The 11,323-nt window shown below is 36.7% G+C and overlaps 1 protein-coding gene across 3 annotated transcripts in view; it reads right to left on the bottom strand.

Moving 5' to 3' along the window:
* Positions 1-11,323, bottom strand: part of LOC115245745 (talin-1) — a 48,010-nt gene that overhangs the window by 18,739 nt on the left and 17,948 nt on the right. Inside the window, exon 1 of one of the 3 annotated variants that reach the window (XM_029824197.1) lies at positions 4,787-5,838. The exons of 1 other annotated variant lie outside the window; for it this stretch is intronic. In XM_029824197.1, coding sequence (XP_029680057.1) covers positions 4,787-4,801 — 15 coding nt within the window. In that variant the 5' untranslated portion in view covers positions 4,802-5,838. Of the gene's footprint in view, positions 1-4,786; positions 5,839-11,323 lie in introns of those variants that run through there. One more of the 3 variants, XM_029824194.1, reaches the window with a different exon arrangement.

The following is an 11,323-nucleotide window of genomic DNA, read 5'->3' as shown; positions in this document are numbered from 1 at the left end:
CTTTCCCTCTCTTTCGTTCCCTTCTAACTCTCCCCCGTTTCAACCCGCTCCTCCCTCCGCTCTTCGTTTCTTTTCGCCGACGATTTTCACCCAATTAACGTATGATTTTGAGTTCATCCCGCATATTAAATTTCTGATTCGGGTCTGAATGATTATGAAAGCATATTAAGAAAATTACGAGAAACAATGTCATATATTTCTCTTTAATAATTAAATATTTTATAATTTAATAATGTAAACCACAAATTTGCACAGTTGATGAAATTTTTCGTCATTAATAAATTTTTAGAATGATAGAAGAAAAGCAATTGGAGATTGTTAGCGATTTAAATATATTATATAACATATTATATAATTTATATAGCTTTTCTATTTTTTTCACTGCAGCTCCATATTTATCATAATTACGCGATATCGGATACGAGAAATCATATGAATATTTCCGAAAATGAACTAGTTTCCCAAAATAAATTAATTTTCTTTTTCTATTCATATAGCACCATTACGTATGACCTATATTTCCAAATGAATCTCGCGTGACAATCGTGACAAGAGTTACAGCTATTTGTTAATCAAAGAGAGAATTTTCGGTATATTTTACCAATGTATACCTATCAAACGCAAATGATGACATAAAAAATTAATTTATTTCAATTCATACAAGAGAAAAACATTTTTGATTTATTCCGCAAAGAAAAACATTCACATGATTTATCTCTTCTGACATCTTAATTCGATATGATTTGCATATAATACGAGAAACCAGCATTAAATTCCGTCATTATTATAAACTCTTTAAATAATTGTCAAATATTTATATATCTGTTTTTTTCAGAAGGATTTACTATTTTGCACAGAAAACAAACATATATAGAGTAAAACTTTATTTACATTAATACGTGATCGATTGTTCGTTATGCTCATATACCTGGTTAGACGCGCATTTCATCCTTCATCAGAAAAGCGAACCGATACTTTTTGCTGCGAGCATCATGCGCGAAATAGCCAGAGCTTCCTTTTCACAAAAAAAAAAAAAAAAAGCGGAACAAAGTGAATATCGGAATAGCGAAATGTAGAAAAAAAAGATCGCCAACAGCTCCAGGCAATCGCTCGCAGAGCCAAGAGCATTTTACTGCGAAATTGAAACCACCGTTGGCTACAAAGTTACTTCGTTCGATTCGCAATACGTCACCTTCCTACGCGCACGAACTCGATTCAGAGGGAATGACCTCATTACATACAACTGGATCATCAACTCCATGCATACTACCAATGGAGCCACTTCTCGACAATGCTGGCATTGATATTACTGGAAATTGAATATTCTTACGAGAGGAACGTTTCGCAACATTTATCATAAAAGGCTGATGATAAAGTGGCGAACTCTTTGTGTTTCGAGCATACGTTAAACGCAATTTTTACTTACATAAATAAATTTGATTAAAAGTATGAAATTAAACATATAATTGAGAGAATACAAATAAAAATAAATTTTTTAATCATTACTTTTTAATCATTACATAATTAGTAAATACGATGAAGAGGATATAATGTCCGGTGAAACAATTGCATCTTTCTTTTACTCAAATTAAAAATAGATAATAATATATATTATATATTTTATGTAATGTATATATCGTACAAAAAATGAGAAACTTCTTTGTAATGGCCTTGATAAGCATTTGTAAGTATTTTTATATATATTTGGTTTGATTGTTAACAGCTGTCTTTAATATATGTGTGTGTTTAACATTGCTAACATTTATTCTTTGTGTATTATTTCTAATATTTATCTAATATTCACATTTAACTTATATTATCTTCATGATGTGTAGATGATATCTAATTTTTTTGATTACATGTTACATAATAACTAATACTCGACATAATATAATCTTTTGAAGTGCTTAAAAAAAAAAAAAAAAAAAAAAAATACGTAATAAAAAACCGAAGAAACAAGCCGTTAGGAGCGGAAAGGAAAATTTGTTTACGTAACTCTACGTAACATAATAAAATCGCTTCTTTATCTGGCAATCTTCCTCTCTCGGTGCAGCGCTCGCTTCTTTCAACGTACTAAGATACAAATAGATCTTTCATCTCTCGCAATCGAACTGCAATATCCCTTTGATATATTAAAATAAATTCCCGGGGCCATTATTCACTCTTACATACATATATGATGTATTCGCGCCCAACATTAAATTTCCCGCGAATCTTCCATTCCAATGCACGGTTGATTGTCGAACGTGAAACGCGCGCTATTATTAACGCGATGAGCGCGGTATTTAACGGCAATTCGAAAACGGCGAGCGGGAGATACGAGAGGAGCGGATAAAGAGAGGAGAGGAGAGGAGAGGGAGGATGATTTGCGTTAATCAAAAGCGCCGTTTCTAAAATTAGACATCACGTATAGTATCCGCCGTGATGACACTTGACGCGAACTAATTAAGGGTAGCGATTCGGCGGGGCGGATCGAGGAAAATTGAGACCGGGGGAAAGCGGAAGGAACTAACAGGATAACGAAGACGCGATTATGCGGCCGGCGCTCTACAAAATCGGCTAATCCTACCGGTCTCTCGGATCCTCTCCCTAATGGATCGCGCCGCGCATACGTGCCAATCAGTTGAGAGGCTCCCGTCGATTATCGTGGAAACGGCGAATCTATAGTGAAAACGTGTTAATCTGTCTCTCGTCCAGGCTCTCTCCGTCATTTATCATCACGGTGCAGCGCGCGCGATTGAATAGTTCGAACGTTATTTATCGCGCGCTCTCTGTCTCTAAATCCCGCGCTAATTCGCGAATATTAATTTTATTCGCGCCGAGAAGAAAAGAGAAAGAAAAAGATTCAATAGCTTCTGGAAATTAGATAATAATTTTCGTTAGTAACATATTAATAGCGTGTAATAATATGTGTATATACACTAATGTAATATTGCTTTACGTTTAATTAGTATTAATAGCAAGGATAATCGAGAATTAAACGATAATTACTTTACAATTATTTATACAATATAAATATATCGATTTGTATAATATTAACCGTTTATAAATATACAAATATAATAATATAATATAAATCAATTGTATAATAAAGTACTATAATTCATTGCATTTACAAAAATAATTAATATTACTGTAAAAGAAAACACGCTTAATATCGAGATAAATCCGTGCAATCTGTCTAACAAAATTTACACGGGTCGAAGGAGCTATTATATCGGTGTGCAAGTACGAAACACTTACTGCCATTTACTTTCGCCGCGGTATGTAGTTACCATGCTCCATTCTCGGGGCGAGTTATAGCGTCATCGTCAGCTTTTTTAACTTCATCGCCGCCTCGCGAGGAGGGTGGCGGTTGGTCGGTTCTCATACCGCTTCTACCCTGTGAACGCTTTGTCCCTCTCTCTCTCTCTCTCTCTTTCTCTCCATATCGTTGCCACCCTTTGCGGATGTCATCACATTTTTCCTCGCGTCACTACCCCAGTAAAACCGTAGGAACGTATCAAACGCGCGTGTAACCCTTTAGAGTTTTAGAGATCGCATCCAAGTAACTTATTAATCTTTACAATAATTTGACGACCATACGAGAATATCTATGCTATGTTATATTTTACTGTTAATTCGAAATTTTTTAATTCTATTTCTGTCTTGTGAGAGAATAGAAAATTTAATTTTACGTTACACTCTGTATTTATGGGAAATTATATAATTATATTTATGGGAATTTTATACATCTACGTCTAAGATCGATATAAAGAGCAAATTAGATATTTAAATAAAAATTTCGGTTCCTTTTAATTACGATGATCATACGCGCGCGAATTTATTATAATATTATATATATTAGTGTAAACTTCGTAATATTGTAACGCTTTTATATAGTTATAATTATACTCTCTAGCGTCTCTATCATGTTGCGTCACTTTAACGATAAAAAGATGACGAGGAAACGATGCAGTTGTATTCTCATGACACTTTACTTTCATTATACTACTTTAAATGGATGCATTAGTAACGTTTAACTATGATACAAGTCTGTAGACACAAATATAACACGCATACATGTTTGCAGACATATTATGAAACGAAGCACGAATGCATTCACGTACGTTCACCGACATAGATCGATTGAATAAATATTTGTAAATAAACTTCCACCGACGCAACAAAAGTTTTGATAAATTCACTTGTAAAAAGTGTGAAATAGTAAATGCTGTTAACGGTTTAAATTAAATGAATATTTCATCGAACTGAACAAATAAAGCCATACAGTTTCTCGCGAAGTAACGTCACATATTAAACAATTTCGTGTAAAAAAAATTTTTTTTTTTTTTTTTTTTTTTTTTTAATACACAAGAGCTTGCATTCATTCTAAGTCTACCACTCTATTCTAATCTACGAGATATCGTCAAAACAACATTCGTCAAAACAACATTCTTCTTGCGAGAAACGATCAGAGCCTCATTTTATAAACCACATATTATAAGAGAGAAATGTTGTAAGTGAATAATAGTTAATTTCGATATCAAAAAAAATTCTCGAACAATTTAAAATTGTAAAATTGAAGTCTATAACTATTCTTTTCATCTTTCTCTATTCATTTTCGTGAAATGTCAATTTACTCCAAATTTGTTTTATATTAAATATAAGTCTTATGAAACGGGGCGCGATGTTTCTTGGATTGCTATAGACAGGCGAGTGCCACGTGGCTGACTAACGAGCAATGATGATGAACATTGATGACGTGATATGAGATCCGAAAGTATATGAATGATGAGATATTTACCTCGGGACGATGCATTGTATTGGCTCTTATTGTTAGCGATCTAGCGCAGCACAACTACGTCTATACATTTAAATTTTGGCTACTTGACGACTCCTTTAATACCCAGGATCGTGGAATGCTGGGCGCCGATCGTCGCCGTTTCCGATGCAAGCTTCTCGTGTAAAGATAATTTACTATCCCTACGAAGCTGCAGCACGGGTTCAGCTCCATTTCTATTATATTTACTCGAGATTGCGAACGATTTCCGTCGACGACGAGCTTCGGTAACCTCGTAAATCTCGCTATTTACATCGACATTCCATTAATCGAACAATCAGCTATCCTCGATGAACGAGATTGTCATCCATTGACGCTGGATGATACCGCTTGACGAAGTAAAATTAACAGTAGTAAGAGTTAATAATAATATTAATAGATTATAGAGAAATTTGAATTGATTTAAGATTCAAAAAGATAAGTTTACAATTATATATACATATAATTTTCGCATTTAATGTAAAAAGAGAGAATTATCCGTAATATATATATATATATAAATAAGATTTCCGCGAAAATTTTAATTCGCTGATCGATTACAAGATTAAAATGTTATTATTTCTAACACACAATCACACTACGATACACAAACCGAATACTCAAGAAGAGAAATAATTGTACAGACAGATCGTTAGATTGCGTTATTTATCTCCACTTATCCCGATTAGCCTTATCGTCGCGCGAGTCCCGCACAGGCGTCACTGAATCGTTTCGATTGGAGGATCAATGGCTTCGAGCGAACACGAGTCTCGCAGCATCCTCGATGACCGCGTGTATGTATATAACGCGTCGCGATCACCACGGTCACTACGTTGCCCTTCTCTCCCTCACCACCCCTATTACGAAACCGCGAACAGGACGAGACGGCGGGACAACGGGAGATCCGCGATCCTCTGGGGATCCGAGATCCGAGACAGAGGTGGAATCCCGAGGGACTCCCTGAGAGAGAGATGCGCGAACCCGACCAGGAACCGCGCGTCGCTTCGATCGCCGGTCAGAAACTGAATGTGGCGCGGTTCGAGCTACTAAAGCTCGAAATATAGTCGGGAGTCGGGGAGCCACCCCTTGCTCGCTCGCCCTCTCTCTCTCTCTCTCTTTCTACTTCTCTCGTTCCCTCCAAAGGGATGCAGAACTCCAGGGCGGGGGATGTGGCGGCGAACGAACGGGGGACGAGAGGGGGCATCGTTACGACGATCTTTCTGGGATCCGCATCGGGTATGTTCGGGGCTTCTGCGCACTAGTGCCCCAGTAACACACCCCCGTGCACACCGGATGGGGAAACCTCGAGTGTCGTGCGAGCGCAAACAAGTCGCGTCATCCCCGGTTGTCTCGATTCCCCACGATTTTCTCGACCTAGATGAGAGATTTTCTCTCTCTCTCTCTCTCTTTCTCTCTCTCTCTCTCGCTTTCGTTCATCAATCTTTGTAAACTGAAACCCTGCAGCTACAGCGCATAATAATTTAACTAATAATAAAATAAGGTTTTGAAGGTAAAAATATATTTTTTTATTGTACTATTTTCTATTTTCATATAATGATATAGATAATGTTGAAATATTGATCAATATCTTATCTCATTTTTCTATCTCAAACACGGCGAATAATTCTAAAAGTTACTTGCAACGCTCTCACGATCCTTTAGTCTTACAACAAATTTCTCAACACATGCTTTTCCAACTACATACTCCGAATTTTTTTTTTGACGTTTTCAGTGATAATGAATTGCGATGTTTCGGCAAATCTTTACTCAAATAACATGTCAGATCTATTTAATACTGATACGAGAGTTTTCACGAGGATCAGAGCCAGCGCTAATAGGTACCTAGCGTTAGACTGTCGAGTCGCAGGGAATATAGTCCGCTGGGATTTCAAATAAACGTACGCTCGTGTGTCTGGTTGAGTTGTTTTAACGTTTGAACACTTGTAACCGAGCTTGTGACAGATACGGAAATCATCGATTCTTCCACGACATCGGAAAGGAATTAAAAGAAGACGTGCTACGCGCTTCTGTCGCGCCAGTTTTCACCGAAACGAGTAAAGACAAGTATATAAAAAAATCTATTGTAATTTATTTGTAATTAAATTCTACCAGACTTTAGGAAGAACAGTTTTTCCAGTGACATTGGATACAGTGATAGAGAAATCATTTCTCGCATTAATTTGATAACGATGACTACATTGATAAATAATTACTCTAATTATTAATATTGCTTGAACACTTTAATAAAGGGAAGAAACGTTTCTACACGTGAATTTATGTCTTTTATTGTCAAATGTCAAATGTGTAGTACAACTGCTACAAACGTCAAACGAGTATGTCGCTATATAAAATCGTATCTACTAGATTTGGTATACTTTCAACACGTTCACGTCACCAATAAACCCGGACAGTTACATACCGTGTAACTCTATATTGGAAAATGATTAATAATACTTGAATGTATAAACGGGGGGATTGTACAGCTGAAAACTATATTGTCAATAACGTAGTTCTATCGGCAAAACGTCAAACTCAGAATAACGTTTGCTCGTATTACATTATGAACCTTTTATTTTTTTGTTTAAATAATTATTTAGGAACTTTTGGCTGCATATCCTATTTGGCAATCTACGTATATCGCAAAATAGATTTTACTCTTGATCCCTTTGACGAATTTAAACGGTTTATGTATGTTTACTTACCCCAGCTACATACGATTCTATATTCATATAAACAACTTTATAAAAACTCATATAATTAACACGATATAATATAAAAATCTGTATAGACATTTATAGTCTTTATCATAAAATCGGACATTACATATAATATTGATTTTCAGGAGAGAAAATCTATCTCGTATCGAATCATTTCAAGCGATTCGACGGGATGGATGGTCAAGTTTTGCGTAAAGAAGCTAATGCGAACGACATTGATTGTCATTACTAGAGCCACCCTCGAACAATTCTGAGACCCCGGAAAGTCGACCCTCACATTATACTATCTGATTTCGAAATCGCAGAGGGTTGTTTCGTCACGATTTGATCTTAATAATTAAGTATATTATCTTGATTGCTCTACGGCAATCAATTTTACACCCTTAACTTGTTTCTTCGTTTGCTCATTAAATTTGAAAAGACACATGTGATTTTTAATATTTCGATATATATAAAAATCAAAAAATATTTTTTAACTATAAAGAGAAAAAAAATATCTCAAAATATCTCAAAAATTGTTCTCATTTATAATATTCATCGTATAAGTTATACAAATTCTCATTAAATTTATTTAAATTAAAATAAAAATACTACACACAAATAAATAATTAAGAAAGAATTAAGAGATAAAATGTCTTCAGATTTCGATCGACAAATCCTGCGTATCGATAAGTTGCGGTTAAATTTCTTTTAATCTTATCCTATATCTTATTTTGATTTGTGTGAAAAAAAAATAAATACTTGCTACGATCCTTTCGGGGCAGATATATTTTGACAAAGTTGAGAGCGATCATGTGGCGCTCTCAACGCCAATGGAGCCGATAATTTATTTAATTAAACATTTACAGAAAACTACTATATACAGAAAGATAGAGAAAAATATATAATCGCTGTCTATATAAAAACCTAGATTTCTCATGCTTGCGGCGAAAGATTTGCGCTAAAAGCAGCGCGACAGCGAGAAAATGAAGCCGAAAACGTTATCCTACTTTGCTAACAATTGCTGAAGCTATGGGCACACAAACTAATTGAACTCTTGCATCACACAGTTCAACAGTTCTTACTCACCGCGCTAGTGTCATCGTGGTGTCACTCGATCGCGCTCGTAGGATTCTCTCTTGCTCGGACGGGTTGCTCGCGCTCATGGACGTTCAGCGCGAATTCAAGCAAAACAGCACAGAAAGAGAGGAAGAGGGAAAGGGAGAAAGAGATAGAGACTTCTATATCTGCGAAGAGATTACGAAGTCGGTCCTCCTTGACTGCTGGATCTTCGTGTTCTTCGAGGGATCACGAATGTTCGCCCCAATCACAATAATAGGAGTAGTAAATCGGGAGAAGGCACAAGGGAGGGACGGAGCTGATTCTCGTTCAAACTCGCGATCGAGTGAAATAAAAAAGGAGACTTTCGAAAAAAGAACCGAACCCGAACGTGATCTTGGATCTCGGTAAGGCAATCTCGTGGCTAGATCAATAATCGACACGGAGGGAAAATAAGCTCGTTGCAATAACGTTCGTCGCGCGAATGCCGACGAATATAATTTGGTTTTTTTCTTTTTTGCGAAAAAGACGGAAATAACAAGAAAATCTCGAAAAATCTCGTCAAAAAATGATCTCAAAGAGAGGACGATTTATTGTCACGATCTGGACGGCGATTTTAAGGCACGAAATAGTTTCGGAGCGTGACAGCCGTACGCTACGTCATGATGCACCACCGATGCACCACCGATTGCGAAATTAATAGAAGCGAAGGCGACGTGAGTTGCGGTACTTTTCGATCGGCTATATTCCTTTAAAACGACCGCGAACGGCGAAAAATAAACGTCAAAAGCAAGCAAAAACCGCAAGTGTATTTTCCGAAAATTGCACGTAAAACCGCACGAATGTTTTCTGAAAAAAAAAAGAACTACGGTAAACTATATGGTTTTGTGTAATAGAAATATATAACGGAAATAATAACAAGAACTTTCGTTAAAATCATAAATGTCACTTAATACTCGAAGGGAACTAAAAATCGAATGAAAACAGAAGTATGCTTTACCTGAGAGACCAGCGAGAAACGTTAGACACCCGACTAGATACCGTTTGCACGTAACGAAAGCCGCAACAATCGCGAGATCTCTTTCACTGTGAAGCAAAGTAGAAACGGTCGGTCGCCGATCAGACTCTATCTTCGCGAACTCTCCGAACACAAACAAAAAAAAAAAAAAAACAAAAGATAAAAAAAGAACTATGTAAATAATCGGGATGCGCGCGTAAGAGTCAATTAAAACGAAATGTTTAAAGGAAGACGGAGTAAAAACGGAAGAGCTTGCTAAGATCTTAATGCCCGAAACGGAATTTGGAAAATGGAAGTCGTTGGTTTCTGACGGCGATGCGAAGGAATGGGAAAAGAGAGCGAGGACGAGGATGTTACCCCGACGGCTGTCGCCAAAGAAGTGATAGGTCTGCGGCCTCGCGCGCGGTACCCGAACGACGAGGGCGACGAAAAGGGAACCGACGTCGCCCGAGGGCGCAGACGCGAGGGTTCATCAGCGAACGAGGACAACGGCGATTGGCGGCGATTGTTCGACGTTGCCCCGCTTCCTCGCGTTCCGCCAATTCGCGAGGGGGTGAGTCGTCCCCCGCCGGAGCCCCTTCCTATCCTACGGGAAGATTCCGCGAGGGGGGCGCAGCGCGGTGGCGACCCCTCCGAAATTCGAGTGTCGTATTGCGCTATATTCGAAACGTCGCTGGCCCTTTTTCGCCCTTTCGCGCGCGAAAGGGCGAGCGGTGTTTGCGCCGCGACTTTACGCCAAGATCTGGCGGGTACACAAGGGGAGGGGACAAATTCGGCAGTAAATTGCAGTAATCGGAATGACACCGCACCGAAAATTTATAGGACGATTATGAGAATGCAGTTGTAATTAGTCTAATGATGACGCTAAAGGACTCCGCTTGTCGTTATCCATAGCATTATTTATTACCTGTGTCAAGTAATCATTCGATTTAAGAAGACAATTGTTATTGAATTTTAGCTTTATAATATATGAAGGAGCTTAAGATATACACAAATAAAAATTTAATTCCGCAAAGAAATTAAGAATTTAAAAATTCCATTTACTTTAATTGTCCTTCTTAAGAATAAAAACAGACACAAATAATTTTTTCATATAAATAAATATACAAACATAATTTCTTTTCCATCTTTAGCGCAAGAAAATTCAACTTTGAAATTTCTATCTTAAGAGATGGATAAAATAAAGATGACACTAATTATTCTCCACAGTATGCAACATTTTCGTTTCCACGTTTCTCTCTTATAGCACACAGTAAGAAAATTAAGTTTGCACGTGAATTGGTGTGCAAATCAAATTTATTTACGTTATCTGGCTTGACATATCTATCATTTAAGTTATGAAAATAAATTATGCACTAAAAGGACATGGACGCGTGATCTCCATAGTATAAACATAACAATATTATCTCATGTAATATGTACAGCGAAGGTAAGAAATAGTAATGCGAGTCTTAGAAGAAGATTACCGTGTCAACTTTCTTCGAATGTGGAACTTTAGCGTTTACCGTATTCGTAGTATTGTGAAAAACATCCTATTATGACCCGCGAACGTGACGGACACATAAGATAATAAAAAAAAATACTTGTGTAATCGACCTTAATTTCTATTAAATATATCGGTTTAATTATATTTTTTCGCATAAAAATATATTTTTGTGTTTTTTATTCTCGTGAGATTGTCTACATAAATATACATATATGAACCTAAGTATATTTATAAATTTTTTTATATAAATATATATAAAATTT

The sequence above is a fragment of the Formica exsecta genome, unplaced genomic scaffold, assembly GCF_003651465.1.
Source record: "Formica exsecta isolate Colony F162 unplaced genomic scaffold, ASM365146v1 scaffold13, whole genome shotgun sequence".
Taxonomy (NCBI): domain Eukaryota; kingdom Metazoa; phylum Arthropoda; class Insecta; order Hymenoptera; family Formicidae; genus Formica; species Formica exsecta.
Note: the sequence above shows the minus strand (reverse complement) of the source record. Positions and strands in the feature narration are given on the sequence as shown.